The sequence below is a fragment of the Vigna unguiculata genome, chromosome 6, assembly GCF_004118075.2.
Source record: "Vigna unguiculata cultivar IT97K-499-35 chromosome 6, ASM411807v1, whole genome shotgun sequence".
In the NCBI taxonomy this organism is placed as follows: Eukaryota; Viridiplantae; Streptophyta; class Magnoliopsida; order Fabales; family Fabaceae; genus Vigna; species Vigna unguiculata.
In genome coordinates this window covers 30,935,859-30,956,544 of record NC_040284.1, presented here as the reverse complement: position 1 = coordinate 30,956,544, position 20,686 = coordinate 30,935,859, and the positions used below count along the sequence as shown (strand labels likewise).

The window sequence follows — 20,686 nt, the reverse complement described above, 5'->3', positions numbered from 1 at the left end:
CAAGTTTTAGAAATTAATTATTATTTTAAATTAGGAGTAAAATATTTTAAATATTTTATACTTGATAATTATTAGATTTTGTTCTATATATAGAATATATTAATAAAATACAAAAACATATTTTTTTTCTCATATATCTCATATATCTCATATTTCTCATCTTTTCAACATTCCTAAAAATTCCAACAGTAACATACTATTTTAAGATAGTTTTATGATAATAATTTAGTACAGTAAATTAATAAAATAAAATTTGTTGTAAATATAATAATATTTTTCATAAAAAAATATTAAAAAGGAAAAGGATATTATTCATTTGGTATCGCTAAAGTATGCGTATTATCAGATTGTTTCTGTTAATATTCTGTTGTTTGACTGTTTAAATATAAAACAACCTGTGAACAAAAGTTTAGCAAGTTTCTCCGCAGCCTTTGTTTCAACAAATTTTTTAGGTTATATAAGAAACGACGATGAGACGAGTTTTGAGAGTGGCTATTATAATAAGGGCACTTAGCTATTGCTGTCATTTGTTTCAACCACTTGTGAATATCTTCTGTTTGAAGGCTTCACAGGCTGAGTCAATGTCACATGATTTAACCTCAGCCGTTGATCCAACTTCAACTGAAAGCAGAATGGCAGCGGAAGAAGATAAGTGGTCAGATCTGCCTCATGAACTACTTTCGAAAATTGCGGGTGAACTAGGGCTCATGGACTTTCTCAGTTTCCGATGTGTCTGCAAAGACTGGCACATTGCTTCTTCAAAAGTGTCACATGAAGATAAATCTTCCAAGTCTGAACCTTGGTTACTCGTTTACGAAGGAGAAGGTTCTCAGTGTTCGTTGCATAGCAGCAAGCATAAACGCTACATCAGCCACATCCAAGAACTGGAAGGGGCAGCATGCCTTGCATCGCATGAAGGATGGTTACTTCTGTTTCGTGAGGGCTCTTTGTTCTTTTTTTGCCCATTTTCAAAGGCAAAAATAGAGCTTCCAAATTGTCCAATAACCGAAGTAACTGACCATATTGCAGCATTTTCATCTGCCCCCACTGCTCAAGATTGCAGTGTTGTTGTGCTTAACCAGTTGAATGCTTTTGAGTTACAACTGTTCATGCTTTGCAGGGGAGAGAATGCGTGGAGCAAGCACTCCTATGCGGGTTATCCTTTCAAAAGAATGAGGACAGCTGTGTTCTACAAAGAGAAGGAGTTTCACTTTTTGGACGAGGGGGATGGTTTGGTTAGCTTCGATGCTTCTGAAAGCCCTCAATGGAAGAGTTTTGTTGTGCGTGTGCAGGAATCAGAAAGTACACCTTCGGATGTGGTATTGAACTACGTGATAAGTAAGAACTTTTTTCAACGCCATAATAATGAGCGTAGTGGTAACTTGAGATTCTTAGAGGCAAATGATTCAATTTCTACGGTGGGAACAACAGTTCCACGCCATACCGGTAATTTTGACCTGTTAATTGGGAGTGAACGCATAGAGGCACCCAAGCAATCAGAAAGCCGTCATCTTAAAGGGGTATGGATCCAACCTAAATATTGCTATGTTCCTCCAGATCAGACATGGTAACTTCTTAGGGTTTCAGTTTTTTCCCATTTCCTCACGGATTTCCTATTTCTTTCAAAATCTAAATTATATTGCTTGTAATTTTTTTTTAATTTTGATTGGTTGTAGTTCGAAACCATCTAATTGTTAAGGATTTGGGTTTTTTATAATCTCTACTCTCTAGCTCTGGTTCCTTAGCATTTAATAATATTTAACACTAAATAAGATTTGCGGAATATTTTTGGGAAATATTTTCTGCTGAATATCTAAAATTAACATGACTGTTAAAATATAAAATAATTTCAAATGAATCAGAAAAGAAAAAATATTATTTTATTAATCGCTAAAAGGGGAATGAAGATCGAGAGTTAGATAAAATTTTACCTTTCTTATTTCTAAAGTCATAAAAGAGATAAAGAAAGAAGAAACTTAACCTTACGGAACCCGTCGCCTGAAAGGAAGAATACATTGATTCTGAGTTTTCATACGACACTTAACTAAAAAAAATATTTTAATTAGATAAAAAAATTTGATAAAGGCAGCATGAAGAGAAATATTTATTGATTCTAAGTTTTGACATCATCACACTTTATTAAAAAAAAAATTAATTATATCGGAAATCGTCGTTTCAATCAGCTCGGAAATCGTCGTTTCCATCGGATTGGAAATCGTCGGATAGAAAACAGGTGAACCGGATCGAGGAAAAAACCGGTTCGTCTGAACCGGATTCAAAAATTGGTTCTTCTGAACCGGACCGGAAAAAACCGTTCGTCTGAACCGGACCGGAAAAAAATGATTCTTCTTAATCGGACAAAAAAAAACCGGTTCTTCTGAACCGTATATTAAAAACGTGTCTGACTGAACCAGACTGGAAATAAAATGATTTGTCTGAACCGGATCGATAAAAACTGTTATGTTTGAAGCGAATCGGATAAAATCGGTTCGTTTGAACCGGACAAAAAAAACCTTTTTGTCTGAACCGGATAAAAAAAAATTGGTTTGTTTGATCCAGACCAGAAAAAACCAATTCTCTGAACTAGACCGGAAAAACTCGTTTCGTCTGAACCAGACCGAAAAAAACTGGTTCATCTAAACCGGACCAGAAAAAAACCGGTTCATCTAAACCGGATCGGAAAAACCGATTCGTTTGAGCCGAAATGGAAAAAAACTAGTTCTTCTGAACCAGACCGAAAAAATCGGTTCTTCTGAACCGTATATAAAAAACTTGCCTGACTGCACCAGACCGGAAAAAATGATTTGTCTGAACCGGATCGGAAAAAACCGATATGTTTAAACCGAATCGGATAAAATCAGTTCGTTTGAACCAGACCAAAAAAACCTTTGTCTGAACCGGATCAAAAAAAATTGGTTTGTTCCGGAAAAAACCAATTCTCTGAACCAGACCGGAAAAACCCGTTTCGTCTGAACCAAACTGAAAAAAACCGGTTTGTCTGAACCGGACCAGAAAATAACCGGTTCATTTGATTCAGACCGAAAAAAAACCGATTAATCTAAACTGGACTAGAAAAAACGGGTTCGTCTGAACCAAAACAGAAAAAACTGGTTCTTCTGAAACGGACCGAAAAAATCGGTTCTTCTGTACCGTCTTTGAAAAACGTGTCTGTCTAAACCAGACCGGAAAAAAATGATTTGTTTGAACCGTAACGAAAAAAACCGTTATGTTTGAACCGAATCAGATAAAATCGGTTCGTTTGAACCGGACCAAAAAAACCTTTTTGTCTGAACCAGATTGAAAAAAATTGGTTTGTTTGATCCAGAATGGAAAAAACCAATTCTCTGAACCAAACCGAAAAAATTCGTTTCTTCTGAACCAAACGGGAAAAAACCGTTTCTTCAGAATCGGACTAAAAAAATCGGTTATCTTGAACCAGACCGAAAAAAACTGGTTCTTCTGAATCGGATGGATTAAAACTGGTTCTTCTGAACCGGACCAGAAAAAACCGGTTCTTTTGAACCGGACTGGAAAAATCAGTCTGTCTGAATCGTATATGAAAAAACATGCATGTCTGAACCAGACCAAAAAAACTGGTCTGACTGAACCAGGCCAAAGAAAATCTTTCTGTCCGAATCAGACCGGATAAAACTAGTTTGTTTGAACCGGACCGAAAAAACTTGTTTGTCTGAACCGGATCTAAAAAACTGGTTAGTTTGAATCGGACTGGAAAAAACCGGTTCGTCTTAATCGGACAGAGAAAAAAATGGTTTGTCTGAATTGGACAAAGAAAGAACTTCATAAAGGAAAATAGTATGTCTGAATTGGAGAGAGAAAGAACAATTCGTCTGAACCAGACAAAGAAAAATTGGTTCATCTTAACCGGAAGGAAAAAATATGTTCGATTGAATCAGAAGACAAAATCGATCAGTTTGAACCGAACAAAGAAAAATCGGTTTGTCTTAACCAATCCGATAAAAAGCGATTCGTCTGAATCATACTGAGACGAAATTTGTTTGTCTAGATCAAACAAAAAAAAATCGATACCTTTAAACTGGGTCGTGAAAAACCGATCCTTCTAAGTCAGACCTAAAAAAATTGAACTGGACAAAAAAATGGTTTGTGTGAACCGAACCAAAAAATAGGTAGTTTGAACCAATCTAGAAAGTGGTTCATTTGAACCGCTTAATCAGACTGAAAACTTGTTTGATTGAACTAGACTAAAAATCAATTGAACTAAACCACTTAATGAGATTGGCAAAACCCTGTTCATTTGAACCGGACTGAAAAATCTTGGTTCGTATCAACCAAACCGAAAAAAATTTGTTCATTTGTACCAGACCAAAAAAATTTGGTTTGTCTGAACTGGACCGGTGATCGCTTTTTCTGAACTAGATCGGAAACCGGTTCATCTGAACTAGACCGAAAACTGGCTAGTGTTAACTGGCCCGAAAATTAGGGATGGCAATTAGGGCCTGGCCCGTAGAAAAAATGCGGGGTGGGCCAGGATAGTGGGCCCACAGGCCCGCGCGGGCTCGGCCCGCATAGGTCCGCGGCTCGCGCGGGCCGGCCGGCAAGCCCGCATAAAATAAAAAAATATAAAAAATTGCACTTGTGTATATTAATTACTTCTTTTATGGACTCTTGCATTAACATTTCAAATTCTTGTATAACTGAAAAAGAAAAGTATTATGTAATTTTTAATGTGCTAAAATTTAAAGAATACATTGTGTATGTCATAGTATGAATATGATGAAAATGTTGAATTGTCAATTTATCATCTAATTCCCCAAAGTCTTTACTTAATTTTGTGAACTTCTTAAAGTTTCTCAATTTTTAAACATTGAAATTTTTATCATAAAAAAAAATTAAAAAAAAAGCGGGTCGGCCCGCGGGCCAACGTATATGCGGGTCGGGCCAGAGTATGCGGCCCGCATAAAATGTGCGGGGCGGGGCGGGCCAGCCCGTGGTGTGCGGGCCTTTTGCGGGGCGGGCCTAAACGGGGCGGGCCGGCCCGCATTGCCACCCCTACCGAAAATTGATTTGTCTGAACCCGTAAACCGGACAAAAAAAACCAGTTTACCTGAACCAGACCGAAAATCCATTCGTCTGAACCACTAAATCGAACGGAAAAAAATTGTTTCTCTTGAACCAGACAAAAGAAAAAAAACTTGTTCATTTGAATTGGATGGAAAGAAAACAATTTGTCTGAACTGAAAAAAAAACGGTTCATGAAATTAACTCGATGTAGACAATTGCAACACATGCGGCCCGCATAAAATGTGCGGGCCGGGGCGGGCAGGCCCGCGGTGTGCGGGTCTTATGCGGGACGGGTCTAAACGGGGCGGGCCAACCCGCATTGCCACCCCTACTGAAAATTGATTTGTCTGAACCCGTAAATCGGACAAAAAAACTAGTTTACCTGAACCAGACCGAAAATCCATTCGTCTGAACCACTAAATCGAACGGAAAAAAAATGTTTCTCTTGAACCAGACAAAAAAAAAAACTTGTTCATTTGAATCGGATGGAAAGAAAACAATTTGTCTGAACTGAAAAAAAAACGGTTCGTGAAATTAACTCGATGTAGACAATTGCAACACAACAAATGAGTGTTTTTGAAATTAGAATGTTTTAATTCATGAGTTAACAACTAATACAAAATTGATATGTAAACCGTTTAAGCAAATCTCACAATTATATAATTTGATGAATTATCATTATTAAGAAACATCAATTAAGAATTCATGCTTTGGAAATATTAAAGAAGGAAGTGGATTAAATAAAAGATGTTTGAAAATTTTGGAATGTGATACAAGAAACTAAATTACCAGAATAAAATAGAAACTGATAAAAAACAAACAAGTTGGCCCAACCATTATCATTGGATTTGGCATTATAGCATTTGTTTTTTTTAGTGCTTTCTTTTACCTTTATATAACTTCTCTTTCGATTTTGTCTCTTAAGCCCCATTTTTGATACATCTTGAAATTTGTGATCATTATATGATTTCCACTCCTAAACTTACCATGTCGCAATATTTTGTTTGATCATTCCTTTGCTATTTTTGTCCTGGATTTCTTCTTTGGTTTAATTAATCGTAAGGTACCCAGTTTGGTACTAGAGTGTCAAATTGGTACCCGCTTTTAAAAAAGTGTCAATTGCATCCCAACTTTTGAAAATTGCTTCAATTAGGTCCCTTTCAGACAGAGTTGACTAACGCCGTTAGTCAACGTGCCACGTGTCAATCTGTGGTTTTTTTGATTTTTTTTTTTAAAAATTTTATTTTATTTTTTAATTTTTAAATTTGTTTTTTTAATTTTTTTAAAAAAAATTAAACATGCCACGTGTCAAGTCCCTGTGTGTGCCACGTGGCATTGTCAGTGCCACGTGGCATTGTAATGCCACGTGTCAGTGTCACTATTAGATGTCATTGTTTTGATTTCGATTTGGTCCCCATTTATGTTTTTTCGTTTCAATTTAGTACCTACTTATGTGTATTTGATTCAATTTTGACCTAATAATTTTTAATAATTAAAATATTTTTTAATAAAATTAAAAGTAATTAAGTATAAAAGTTTAAAAAAATTAAGTATTTGATATTTATATTAAAATTTAGTGGTAAAAGTCATTTTAGTACTTATAAATAGCATAACATTCATACAAATAAAAAATTTGGTCTGAAATTGAGAGAAACATTATAAATATTAGTACTTAATTTTGTAAAAATATTTATACTTAATTATTTTTAATCTTATAAAAATGGATTACAAAAATATTTTAATTATTAAAAAAAAATTGGGACAAAATTGAATCAGATACTCATACTTAGGTACTAAATTGAAACAAAAAGACATATGTGGGGACCAAATCGAAATCAAAACAATGACATCTAATAGTGACACTGACACGTGGCATTAGTGGCACTGACAATGCCACGTGGCACACACAGGGACTTGACACGTGGCATTTTTAATTTTTTTTAAAAAAAAATTAAAAAAATTAAAAAATTAAAAAAAAATTAATTTTTTTAAAAAAACAAAAACAAAAAAACCACAGATTGACACGTGGCACGTTGACTAACGGCGTTAGTCAACTCTGTCTGAAAGGGACCTAATTGAAGCAATTTTCAAAAGTTGGGATGCAATTGACACTTTTTTAAAAGCGGGTACCAATTTGACACTCTAGTACCAAACTGGGTACCTTACGATTAATTAAACCTTCTTCTTTTCAATCTATTTATCTCAGTATCGCATCGAGGCATCAATTTCGATACCTTTAACGGTATCTTGAATTTTAAAAAAATTATAAATTAGACATTATTATATATTAAAAACAAATTCATATTTATTTATATAAAGGTGAACTCCAGAACAAAAAAATAGAAATTATAAACAATTTAAATTATCATTAGTTATTTTAACTTTTTTTTTTGTCATTTAAATTTTATATTTTATTATTAAAAACGGCTGTTACAATCTTGCATTTTATACTCCTTTCGTAGCATGATAATATGTGCCAATAAAAATAGAGAATAGAAAATAAATAAAAAAGTGTACAAGGAAAAATAATTATTTAAATTGTTAAAATAACATATTTTTTCAATTTGTCTTGATCATCGAAAAAGTTTAGGCTCACCATGACCATTGTAACCACCACGGCCTAATGAGACTGGCCAAAGTGACAGTCATCAGAATAGTGGGTAGAGGACATAATAATAGAGAATTAGTTATAATCTTATAGAAAATGAAATAATAATTAAGATTTGTTATGTGTGTGATAATTAAATTTCTTTAAAGAGTGTATTTACGTTTGGGAATCTTCATAAATTTGAACGTGTAAATGAGTTTGTCATGAATTTGTAAGAATGCAACCTAAACTCTATTTTAATGAAGCCTCCAATAGTAATCGTTGAAACTTTGGTTAGAGAGATACTCTTCTCATTATATACATACATTCTCATATATATAAAAGTATATTATTTTTAGAATTGGGATTCCAACTTGAAATTCAATAATATATATCGGTGAGATTGACAACAGAAGGTTTAAAATGAAATAAACATTGTTTTTTAATTTCGGCACAAAAGTAATTCATCGTTCATAACTTGAAAATATATCTACAGAGATGTTTAAGTTGTTGGGATTTTTTGTTCTGTAACTGAAAATGAAAACAAACTTGACTGAAAGTGGGGAGAGCAAGGTTCGTATTCTATATATAGATATATGTATGTATATATATGTTTATATTTGTACGATGAAGGGTGCAATGGCAGATTGAAGCAGAGAAATAGGAAATGAGTGGGAAGTGGTCAGATCTGCCTGGTGACCTGCTTTCAAAAATTGCGAATGGTCTAGGGCTTATTGACTTTCTGAGTTTTCGTTGTGTTTGCAAAGATTGGAACACTGCTTCGTTGAAAGTATCACCATATGATAAATCTGTTCTGTGTGATCCATGGTTTCTCATGTATGGAAGAGAAGGTTCAAAGTGTTCCCTGCTAAGCCACCAGAACAAGTGCTACTCCATCAACCTCCCAGAAATTGATGGTGCAACGTGTCTTGCCTCATATCAAGGATGGTTGCTTCTGTTTGGGCAGGGTTCATTGTTCTTCTTTTCCCCCTTCTCAAGAGCCAAAATAGACCTTCCAAATTGTCCTCTAACAGACGCATGTGATCATGTTGCAGCATTCTCAGCAGCCCCCACTAGCGAAGAGTGCATTGTGGTGGTGCTTAACTGCACCATTCCTACTGAATTACAACTCTTCAAGCTCTGCAAGGGGAAAGATGAATGGGCTAAGTCCTCCTTTTCTGGGCACGAATTCCGCAAAATAGAAACAGCTCTGTTTTATGAAAAGAAGGAATTTCATTTCTTGGACGGAGACAATGGTCTGATTACCTTCAACGCTTCTAAAAAGAGCAAGCAATGGAACATGTATACTTTAAGTGTGTCCACAGGTAAATCTCCCTCGTCGACAAGGTTGCGCTACACCACACGTAAAAATATTTTTCAATTGAAGAACGAGCAGAGAGAAAAGGGATTATTAGAGGCAAATGATTCGATTTCTACATGCGGGACTATAGTTCCACATTCTAGTGGTCTCTGCGACATGATAATTCGGAGTGAAAGCATTGAAGCAAAAACTCAACCTCAAAGCCGTCATCTTAAAGGAGTGTGGATCCAACCCAGATATTTTCCTGTTCCTTCCACCCAAACATGGTAACTTGTTATGTTTCATTTTCTTCCTTGTTAGGTTTCTCATTTTTCTCACTCTTCCATGGCTTTGTTATTTCTTTTAAACTTGGCTTTTGTTTTCCTTGGTTTCTCAGCTATTGATCCTTACCATTTACTGTCAAGGATTTCAATCCAGACCATAATTTATTGTTCAGTTCTTATTTCTTTTATTAGCTTTCTTTCTTTCGGCTGTTTTCTCCTCGTGAATTGGAATTTATTAATAAAAAATAATATTCATATTTACTTTTTTGAGTATTGTTGGTGAATTGATTTTAGATTTAAAAACGATTTTAATTCAAAACAAGTTTAGATCTTTTCGTATCAAATTGGTTGAAATTTTCTCTAAAATGAAACTTCGAAGTCAATTTTTAAAAAGTATAAGATTAGGAACACGACACAGAGAATTTAAACAAACACAAATCTTTTTGAAATTTTATTTATAAAGTATTGAATGTAATTTAAATTATGATATAGTTCTATAAAATTTTCATTCGTTAGATATGGATGTATTTGATGGGCATTCCAATAAGTTTAAATGATTTTATAATTTTATTTACAAAACTTTGCTATAAAATATTTTAAATTAACTTTTATGATTATTAGTACTTATTTCAAAATTACATTAATACAAATCATTATCGATGTACTTGGTAATGCATACTTATATTGATGTAAATTACCACATCAGTTTTTTTTTTTTTTAAATGATTATTTGTGTTTTTTGATCATATTACCTATCATTCTATGAAATGACAATAATTTATATATAGTGCACTATGGTCTTAACTTCAATTTATAAAATATTCTGAAGCAATACTTTGTGTTTATTTTAAATTGTCCAATACGAGACAAGTTTATAACTTTTGGTCTTACTACATTTATCTATTTTTTCTTTTCAAATATAAGAATATGAATAAAAGGTAATATATATAAATATATATATATATATATATATATATATATATCACCTTTTATTAATAAAAAAATGAATATCATTTTTAACACGAGTATTCTTAAAATACTTTGTAGTTGCTCATAATTAAAATTACTTTTATTTTAAATTATTTTTTCGATAAGATAGTTAAACTTTATTCAATTTTAATTTTTTATAAGGTGTTTTAATTATTATGGTATGCGAAGTTATCAAATACAAAAAATACATAAAACAAAAATAATGACACAAACAAAAAATTACTATAAATTTGAATCCAAAACGAATATAATTAATATCTACTGAAAAATAACTCATCGACATTAGTTACAAATTATAATTTTGAATTAAAAAATAATTATAATATACATCAATAAATAAATAAATAATTCTCATTATGTCAACTAGAAAATAACACTCATCAAAGTAAGTATGATTTTTACTTATCCGGTAAAAAATAGTTTTTTTTTTCAGTAAAAGCAATATATTTAGCTAATTAATATTGGCCAAAAACACCTAATTAATATTAGTTTATAAATAACCTTAACTACATTATAATCATTTTAGTGGAAAAACAATCTTTTAACATCTATTGGAAATCATGTCAGCTATAATAAATTAAAATTCATGTTTAAAATAAGTAGTACAACATTTATGATGTTAATATAGAAATTTTAATTACAATCAAGTGATAACTAACATGAACTTATATTAAAAAAATAGAAATGACAATTAAAATTACACTAATTGAGTTTAACTTAAAGAACCTTCCTACTAATGTGTCAAATGGAAAGGTGATATTGAGCCAATTTCAAAAGAATATAAATAGACAAAACACAATTGGAGATGCAGGGGATCGAACCCTGTACCTCTCGCATGCAAAGCGAGCGCTCTACCATTTGAGCTACATCCCCATTCGATAATTCAGTAAAATAAATTTAAATTCACTACAATAAACTTTTATAACACAAGATTAGTATTTTCCCGTCCCTCCCTTAAACTAGTATTCACAGAGAGGTGAAGGAAAAAAGAAAATTGGATAATGGCTTCCTTATCGCTTTGCATAGCCGCGAAAGCGCCCACTCCCTTAGCTTCTCTCATTCTGAATGCCCCAAAACCATCTTCGGTCTCTCTCAACGTTAGCCGCAGCAGTTTCTCCAACGTTCGTTCTCCTCTCCTCCATTGTTCCTTCCTCTCCTCTCCTTCCCATCTCTCTTCCCCTTCCTCCTTTACAGGTACTCCTCGCCTTTATTTCCCATCTCGGTACTTCCTATTTTCCCTTTTCATCTCATTCTTCACTAATTACGCACTGGCTCGTTTTGAAAGTGGTTACTCTTGGTGAATTTCCTTCTGCTTTGGTTTTATCACTGTTTAGAACAATAATACTAGTTTAAAATGCCTGCATGTTTACCTTTTGGTTTTTGGATGAAATGCAATTAGCAGCTCTGAAGTCGGAATCGATCCAATGAGCTTGTTGTCATTTCGGAGTTATATTTGGATCATTCCATATAGAACTGTTTTATTTCTTAATACAATACTGTACCCAGTAGCAATTTTTAAAATGCTGAATGAGTGCAGCAGTGTTTTTAGGTGTTGTGATGAAATTCCTTGTGCTTCTTTCTCTAAGAATCGTGATCTTAGTAGTATCTAATGGTAACAAAGAAGAAAACATGATAAGACTCAAAACTTTAAAGCAATAAATTTGTGGATTTTTTTTCACTCATAGTATTTAACTTGTCTGTTTTTACTGTGCGAGACTCTGAGTGATACTTTAACACCAACAGGGAGACAAGCACAGTCTATTCCAAAACTTTTATGGTTTAGTGATATAGAGGTTGACTGGTTTAGTTATATGGGGGTTGATTGGCTCAAAGGATTTTGTTAGTTTGTGATGGAGAATACAACTCCAATGAGACCACTAGCGTACATTAGTTAAGAATATCTCATTGGCATCCTTTCATTGACATTGTTGATTTGATAGCATTATAGAGCTCTGGCAATAACTCACTCTATGATTAAAATTCAGCATATTTTGCCATTGAAACTTCATAGTAAATAACATAGCAAAGAATAAAGATAACAGTGGGCGGAAAAGTAGAGTTGTTAGTTAGCATTGTTAGTAATGGGTGAGTGGGTTTGAAGTGTTTGAGAGATTTGTTTAATTTGCATATGAGCATAGGAGGAGTTGTTGAAATATAGATTGAGTTGATATGATGAAGTAAAATTGTGAATGTGAAGGGTTGTCACTTGGATTGGAGTTGACATGTAATGTTGGGGCGAGAAGAGGAAAAAGTGGTGGTTTGGTTGTGAGGGCAGGGAAGGCTGCTCTTTGTCAGACAAAGAGAAACAGATCAAGAAAATCATTGGCACGAACTCATGGTTTCCGCAAACGAATGAGCACACCAGGTGGAAGAGCTATTTTAAGACGACGACGTGCCAAGGGACGGAAAGTTCTTTGCACCAAGACTCATCCAAATAGTGGAAAGTAGTGGCGAAAATGTCCAGTCTGTTCTGTTATTTCATTGGCTTAAATGTCTGCATTTCGGGTTCTTCATTTTTTTTTATAGCAGTGGTTTTTGTATCTTTTATGTTTAAAATTTAAATTCTTTTATGTTTTTTTATCTGTGTTGTCTCCTATAATTCTTGCCAATTTACATCCAGATTTTCTTCAAAGATGTTTACTGTGAAACGAATCACAAATCAGACTCGATGGAATGACAAACAAGACATTGTGTTTGTCTATATTGTTCTTATGCTACGTTATCCACTTATAGTTTTTCTTTTATATTCTTCTCATAAAACTATTTAGGTTACATAATGTATTTGAGTGTTTTAAATGGTCTGATATTTCTTCTTTACTCAACATTAGAACATGCTTGTTGTTACATTGGATATTTCATTCGGCCGTGTGGCATTGCTCAATGTCAAATAGCCCCCTTTACATTAATGGGTGGTGCACCGGCCAAGATACTTTTGCATTGTGTTTGGACGAGGTCGTAGAAGGTTATTCATTTCTTAAAATTTGAAATAAGATGTTATTTGGATGTGAAATTTTAAAAGAAATTAAATTTCCAAAAAATAAACATAAATACGAGAGTAGTTTAATTATTTAAAGTTATATAATTTCGTATTACCTAAAATGTAAAAAATTATATTTTTTCAACATTTTTTTCTTTCTCTCATTTAAGGTTTTTATTTTTGTACTATCTTTTTTACTTGATTTTAGTTGAGATGTTGTTTGCTTAGTATATGGGGAATCTATTACTCAATACACTTGTTTTTTTATGGATTAGTTTGTGTATTTATTCATTTTCAGTCAATTTATTTCAAGCAATAGTGAATTATGAGTTTTTTTATATGATTGAAGTTATTTTTTTCTTATGTAAATAATTGTCATTTCTCAATTAGTGTTATTTAAGATTTTTTTTATCAATATAAAAATAATGTCTAGTTAAGTTAAAAGTAATTTTTTTATTGACGTCAATAAATATTATTTTCGGTTAGCTTCAGTTAGAGTTAGTTATTTTTTACATCAACTAGAGTTGTTTTCTTCTAACGTAAAATAAGGCTATTCTTGTTAGAAACTAATAGAGTTTAATATGGACAGTTTTTGTTTTTTTCCTTTTTTCTGTCACTAAGATTATTTTTTATTAATGTAAGTCCAATCGATGTTAATAATAGTTATTTTTTAATTAATATAGTTGAAATTATATTATTTTTATGTCGATTAAATTTACTTCTCGATTGATATAATTTCTTTGTTAACATTATTTTTTAATTGATATTGACTAAGAATTTTCTTATTAACATATATCAAAATTGTCTTATTAACATACAACAATTACTCGATATAAGTAAGGGTAATCATGGATTGAATTTTTAAAGATCGAATCAAGATCCATTTTAGATCTAAATAATTTAATCAAATTAGATGAGGAATTGATATGTGACATCCACCTAACGTTGTCAGTACCATATTAATGGAAATGGTCTAATCGAGATTCAATTACAAAAATATGAACCTAATTGAGACTCATATACAAAAATATGAACCTAATTGAAATTCATTTAATACTGTCAGTACCATATTAATGGAAAATGACCTAATTGAGACTCATTTAAAAAAATATGGGCCTAATTAAAATTTATTTACAAAAATATAGACCAAATTGAAACTATAAAAATATGAAAACCAACTTGCGATCTTAGTACAAAAACGATGACTAATGGAATATTTTAACTTGTCTTTTCAATTTATAAAGAAGAAATCTATCCATAGGTTTGGACCTTGCCTTCCAACTATCTATCACCACTAAGGGTGATAACGGGTCGGGCCCAATATATAACAAACAAAATTTACTTATTACTCGCTGGATACCCATTTAAAAATACCTATTAGTTTTTTGAAACCCGCATATATATGACTCGGTTTGATATGAGATCAACTCTACTTAACTCGATGTAAACTCAACATAATTTGGTTCGATGTTGTTATGATTCGATTTGACTAGATGCGGATCCAACTCGACTCAACCAAAAATGCATCCAACTTGATTCGAATCAACCAAGACTTAACTTTACTTAGCTTAAGATGTATCCGACTCAACTAGACTAAAAATGAATCTTACTCTACTTGTTCTGAAGTAGGACCAACTTGGCTCAATCATATGTGATCGCAATATAATTACTAACGGATCTCGAATAAAACGTACTTTATAACATTTACAATGCAGGAATTTTAAAGTCAATTTTGAGAAGTTTTGTTAAACAAAATGAATGAGAATTCGTCGAAGGTTAAGTTTAATCCAGTTAGTTAGTATTGGCAGTAAGTTTTTGCATTGGATGACACATTTTGTATCACAGCTAAATGAAGCTCAATTATCCGGCATTCAAGCCACTGACGGTTCTGCAAATCCTTCAAGTCTCAGTATTGAGAGTTTTTTACAATTTGAATATTTCTTTGCTTTAACTTATTATGCTCAGTAAACTCAAGATTTGTGGTCTCATCTCATTTGTTTTGGAATTAAATGAAAGTTTGGTCATATGAATAATCACATTCTAGCTGCATGCGCCAATCCAGGAAGAAAGAATATTATGTTTATTCAACTGCTCATACTTAAATATATATAAAACAAGATTTTGGAAAAAAAAAGTATCGTTGAATAAATACGGATTTTATTTAATTATTTAAAAAGAGGTGTAATAATATTTTCTAGAGTATTAATTTTTATAATTTATTTTTAAAGTTATGATATTATAAGTATAAGGTGTGGCAAACGAGTGAAACAGGTGGGCACATCACATGTTTGAATATAGTTGCGTCTTGGCAATTTTTGAAGTGTGAGACATCTTCATCTTCCCACCGTGTTGCATGGGTTAACCATCATTCACGTCTACCTCTGCAAATAGCCAAATCCCCCGACTCCATAATAATATTTTGACATGATAAATTGTTTAGTTAATGGTTTATGGTCAACATATCCAACTTCAATAAGACAAAAAAAAAAATTTAAATTGTGTACCATTCATATTTCTTTTATAATCCAACATCTGTATTTTATATAATTTTCCATTTACAAATTTTGTTATGAAAATAATTTGCAAAAAATTGTTAACAATTTTTTTTTTCAAATATTTTATATAAAATATTTTTCACAGAAAATAATTACGAATTTTATAATTTTTTAAAAAATAATTATCTATAAAGGAATTACTTATCAATTAAAATTCTTACAAAAATGGCAAAAAAAAAAAATTCTTGCAAAATTTGTAAGAAAAATCTCATGAAATGTTAGAGATATTACATATCTCTTGGTTTTAATTCGATTGATGGAGATATAATATATATATATATATATATATATAAAATATTTTATTCTCCTTTATTATTATTAAATATTATGTATTATGATGATATCATAGGTTTTACTTTCTCTTTTATATCATAGGATATTGTACTCTGTATATTAAACAAGTTTTTACTAAATTAATATGAAAAGTAAGAAAGTTCTCTGAGTTACTTTTCATTAAACACTTCTTATACATATTTTTTTTTTATATTTCTCATGACTTATACATATCTAATATGAAATATAAAAAAATATAAAAATGAGAGTTTATTCTATATCTTTGTGTATCTTCTAGTTTTTTATTTGTAGAAAATTTACTTTATACGATTTATTTTTCATTATCTAATATTTGTATTTTTGAATCTCTTTAAATTATTTTAGTATAACTTATATATATATATATATATATATATATATATATATATATATATATATATATTCTTAAATTGTTTTTTCTTTACATTTTTTTACATCATCCTACCTTTGTAGTCTTAAAAATATTAATTATTTTTTTCCTCAACTTCTAAGTTTTTTGGACAATGATACTTTGACTATTAAATTTTGACAACTTCCTCTTACAACATGAAGTGACATCTTTTAGTGGTTTTGAAATATTAAGAACTAAAAAATGGAAAACTATTTCAAAAATGACACATAAAATTGCAAGATATTCCTAGTATAGTAGATGTTATCACATATACAATCATACTTAATTCGATAGAATTGTTTGATCTTAAAGGGGACCTTCTATAATTTTGCACGTGAGGAGTTATTTCTTGATTTTGTTTAATCATTAATAACTTGATTATTTTTAGATAATAGTAGATAAAAACAACGCTGGTAAGGAGTCCTATTAAAACCAAGAAATATAAGGCTGTCATCCACACTAGAATAAATGAAATTTTTCGAAAAAATCTGCTAGTAAAAAAAGACCTCCTAAGAATAAGAGACATAAGGTTAAAAAGAGAGCCAAACAAGGATCTTTAAAAGAAAGTTGTGTAATCAAAAAATCATTTTCCAAAGTTCTTTTTAATATAACGTATATTTACTGACCTAATAAAAAACGTACAAACAAATACCAATGATTCCACGAGTAAAGACAGGTTTAAGACTAATTAGTAAACAGCGGAAAAGTAATTTTCCCATATCAATATTTTATCTGTTTATTTTATATAAAAGCTCATATTATTCTTCTTAAAGTATACTTTAAAGTATACTGAGAAGAAGAAAGTAAGAAAGGAGCCACAAACAAATAAGTTTTAGGAATTTATAGTTTGATTGAAATGTAAAGTTAAATTTAAAACATCAATATCATAAGTATAAAAATATGATAAATTTAAACATTTTAAAATGTATTAAATATGATATTACATATTTTATTTTTGATGAAAGATATTTTATATTATTGTATATGAACAAATTAATAAATAAAAAGTTTGGAAATTCAATAAATAATTGTGAAATTAATGATTTTATTAATATGCATAAAAATTTTTCATTTAAGTAATAATAAGAAGACTGAGATAGTGTATATAATTAAGAGGGTAATTATGGAATATTAAATTGTAAATGTTTTTATACTCATAGTGTATATAAAAAGTAAAATCTGGATAATTCGAAGTATGTTTTTATTTAATTGAAACCAGAGTTTTACTTGTGATGATTTATATTTTTAATTATACAGATTGTAAGATAAAGTTCACTTTAAAATAGACCGATTTAACAGGAGAGTGATTATAGGGTGTGATATAAAAGTTGCAGATATTTTGTCCATAAAAAAAACAAAAGGAGCACAGATTGATTGAGCTGTATTTATTGGACACATTGAATTGCAGTTTCCGGTCAATCTTAAACAAGCAAGATACCAACGTAAGGGCAAAAGGATGATTAGTCTGACGTGAATAGATACCGAGATTATCGCATGGCAACAGGATTTTATGTGCTATAAATATGCCAATTCACTGCTATCTTTCCATACAAAATATCTGTTCTTCTGTCTCTAAAAGAAAATGGCTACTTCAGTTCAAATGAAGCATGTCTTTGCTGTTTGCGCTGTGATGTTGTTGACATGTGCTTATCAAGCCATGTCCCGAACATTGTATGAATCTTCTTCTGCAGAAGCATTCCAGGATTGGACGTCCCAACACCGACGCGAATATGTTGATGATGCAGAGAAGGAAAGACGGTTCAAAATATTTGCAGAGAACTTGGAATACATAGAGAAGTTCAACAACGGTGGGAAGAAGAGTTACAAGTTGGGGCTGAATCCATTTTCTGACTTAACCGAAGAAGAGTTTATCGCTTCACACACAGGACTCAAGCTCAATTCAAGCCAACCACGCTCATCCTCAGCTACATACTTGAGTGTCGATGATAATGTTCCAGAAAGCTTGAACTGGAGAGACAAAGGAGCCGTCACCCCTGTTAAGGACCAAGGTCGATGTGGTATGTAATCACAACTTCATCTTCTGTTTTATATTATCATTTACATGAAAAAAAACTGGTTATTATTAATTTTATCTCTTTCACCGGTTAAATTGCAGGAAGCTGTTGGGCGTTTTCAGCCGTGGCCGCTGTAGAAGGCATTTTCCAAATCCAAAAACAGAAGTTGGTGCCGCTCTCAGAGCAACAATTAGTGGACTGTGATAACGATAGCAACGGGTGTGATGGAGGTTTACCGGATCATGCATTCAACTATATCATAGAAAACGGGGGTATCGCTGGCGAAACTGACTACCCATACCGAGGATCTGATGGAACATGCCAGACGACACAACTCGTAGCTCAAATAACTGGATATAAAGACGTGCCTCGTAATAATGAAGAGCAACTACTACAAGCCGTGGCCAAACAACCAGTGTCAGTTGGCGTTGCTGTTAATCAAAACTTTAAGGCATACGAGAGCGATGTATTTGAAGGACCATGTGGCTATAATCTCAACCACGCAGTTACTGTAATTGGTTATAACACCACCGAAGACGGCAAGAAGTACTGGTTGATCAAGAATTCATGGGGTGAGAGATGGGGAGAGAAAGGTTACATGAAGTTGCTGAGGGAAAGTGGTGAACCTGGAGGTGTTTGTGGCATCGCTATGCAAGCTTCATATCCAGTTATGCAGTAATTTCAAAACAAATTTCCTGAATCCGTTTGTGTCTGCGTGCATGCATGCTGTTCTGTTGTTACGGGAGCAACTAGTATTGTAGTAAGTTTAAGCATCGTTTTTTCTTTGTCTCCATCTACTGTAGTACTCGTCGTTTACCATATTTTCAAAAACTAGCTTTCTCCATGTCTTTTACTTTGTAAAAGTACGAAGTTCTTCGCTTCGTCTATGAATCAATGAATTATACACAATTATTAATGATTATGTGGGAAAATGTTATTACAGATGTTTAGAAAGTCTTAAAAGTATTGAAGTCCAAACCTAAACTCTAAACAAATCTTTCTCCGTAACTCTTATATTTCCAAGTGACATTGTGTTTGTGTGCCTTTAAACGAATAATGCGCTCCGCATGTAAATTAATGTCTTTAAGTTTTTATTTAAAAACTTAAATAAAATGAACGTTCTATTGTATTTTGTGAAGGTGCAAAAAAATTCTAGCAATCTCATTTAAATTATGAATATTATTGCCCAAAATAAGTGAAAATAAATTAAATAATGTCATTTAAATTATGAATATTGTAAGCCTGTATAAGGAAAAACCTAAACTGGTAATAAAGACACTCAGTCTAGATTTATCGGTCACTTATTATATTCAAATTCTTTGCTCAATTTAGTGGTTCCATTTGGGAAAATAATTTCCTTTTATATAAAATATTAAATTTATAACATTTTATAACGCAAGAAGTTTATAAGCAATTTTTCACAACTTTTTCTTTTCTACTTTAAGTCAATGATGTTACGTCACATAATTTTTAAATAGTTTTTTACAAATTTTAGTCTAAGTGATTTTATAAAACTCACAATTTTATAGTTTCTTATTTGTATTTCAATTTGTTACTACTGAAAAGATTAATTTAATCATTGTAATTGGATGTTACTTTAATATTATTCTTTGTAAAACATGATAGTAATGTCGAAAAACTATTCTTTTATTTTTAAGATTCAAAATAATATATAGCATAGAGGTCTCCATTTTATTACATTTGTCATGATTATATCAACCTATTTTAATAAAAAAAAATTAATATAAAATTTTTGTCTTAAATTTAAGTATTTTACTGAAACTTTTGTATTTGAGATATTCTTACTTTTTAGCTTATCGGATAGTATTGGGAAATTCTTAATGAAGAACTGATAAGTGATAGATTGAAATTGTTAATTTAAAAGTCACTATCCGTTAGAAGATATACCAATAAATAATGATTTAAATTATGAAAAAAATTAATTAAAGTTCGTAAAAGGTTAAGTTTAATCCAGTTAGTATTACAGTTTTAATGAAGCTCAATTATCCGGCAATCAAGCCACTTACGATTCTGCCAATGCTGGAAGTCTCTCATAATTCAGATTTTTCTAGAATTTGAATTCTTGGCAAGTCTTCGATATTCTATAACATTTCTAAATCTCAGATCTATTTAAGAGGGTATTTACGAAAACACAATTGGATTTGGATGATCGAGTATGTATTTAAACTTTATAATTATTATATTAATAAATGCATAATTTTAAGGTAATTATTA

At 31.4% G+C, this 20,686-nt stretch overlaps 4 protein-coding genes and 1 non-coding gene across 5 annotated transcripts; 4 read left to right on the top strand and 1 right to left on the bottom strand.

Annotated features, from left to right (window-relative positions):
• The first annotated feature begins 470 nt into the window (after positions 1 to 470).
• LOC114188613 (F-box/kelch-repeat protein At1g57790-like) lies at positions 471 to 1,571 on the top strand. Its single transcript, XM_028077183.1, has one exon. It carries the CDS (start codon positions 471 to 473, stop codon positions 1,569 to 1,571), a length of 1,101 nt encoding a protein of 366 aa, XP_027932984.1.
• Positions 1,572 to 8,291: 6,720 nt separating this feature from the next.
• Positions 8,292 to 9,266, top strand: LOC114186824 (F-box protein At4g00893-like). Its single transcript, XM_028074862.1, has one exon. It carries the CDS (start codon positions 8,295 to 8,297, stop codon positions 9,216 to 9,218), a length of 924 nt encoding a protein of 307 aa, XP_027930663.1. The 5' UTR covers positions 8,292 to 8,294; the 3' UTR covers positions 9,219 to 9,266.
• Positions 9,267 to 11,001: 1,735 nt separating this feature from the next.
• On the bottom strand, positions 11,002 to 11,074 carry TRNAA-UGC. Its single transcript has one exon. It is a non-coding gene; the product is annotated as a tRNA-Ala (tRNA).
• Positions 11,075 to 11,150: 76 nt separating this feature from the next.
• LOC114187413 (50S ribosomal protein L34, chloroplastic-like) lies at positions 11,151 to 12,945 on the top strand. The gene is made up of 2 exons (XM_028075667.1): positions 11,151 to 11,395; positions 12,399 to 12,945. The coding sequence occupies exons 1-2, from the start codon at positions 11,203 to 11,205 to the stop codon at positions 12,647 to 12,649; spliced, it is 444 nt and encodes a 147-aa protein (XP_027931468.1). The 5' UTR covers positions 11,151 to 11,202; the 3' UTR covers positions 12,650 to 12,945.
• Positions 12,946 to 17,873: 4,928 nt separating this feature from the next.
• On the top strand, positions 17,874 to 19,393 carry LOC114187241 (zingipain-1-like). Its single transcript, XM_028075433.1, has 2 exons — positions 17,874 to 18,454; positions 18,553 to 19,393. Exons 1-2 carry the CDS (start codon positions 18,019 to 18,021, stop codon positions 19,128 to 19,130), a joined length of 1,014 nt encoding a protein of 337 aa, XP_027931234.1. The 5' UTR covers positions 17,874 to 18,018; the 3' UTR covers positions 19,131 to 19,393.
• The last annotated feature ends 1,293 nt before the right edge of the window (positions 19,394 to 20,686 follow it).

What these genes read in the sequence shown, in the direction of transcription:
- LOC114188613 (XM_028077183.1), top strand. Translation starts at nt 471, where the DNA reads ATGAGACGAGTTTTGAGAGTGGCTATTATAATAAGGGCACTTAGCTAT.
- LOC114186824 (XM_028074862.1), top strand. Translation starts at nt 8,295, where the DNA reads ATGAGTGGGAAGTGGTCAGATCTGCCTGGTGACCTGCTTTCAAAAATT.
- LOC114187413 (XM_028075667.1), top strand. Translation starts at nt 11,203, where the DNA reads ATGGCTTCCTTATCGCTTTGCATAGCCGCGAAAGCGCCCACTCCCTTA. An exon ending in TTCCCCTTCCTCCTTTACAG is followed by an intron (nt 11,396 to 12,398) that starts GTACTCCTCGCC and finishes GTGAATGTGAAG; the next exon opens with GGTTGTCACTTGGATTGGAG.
- LOC114187241 (XM_028075433.1), top strand. Translation starts at nt 18,019, where the DNA reads ATGGCTACTTCAGTTCAAATGAAGCATGTCTTTGCTGTTTGCGCTGTG. An exon ending in TAAGGACCAAGGTCGATGTG is followed by an intron (nt 18,455 to 18,552) that starts GTATGTAATCAC and finishes GTTAAATTGCAG; the next exon opens with GAAGCTGTTGGGCGTTTTCA.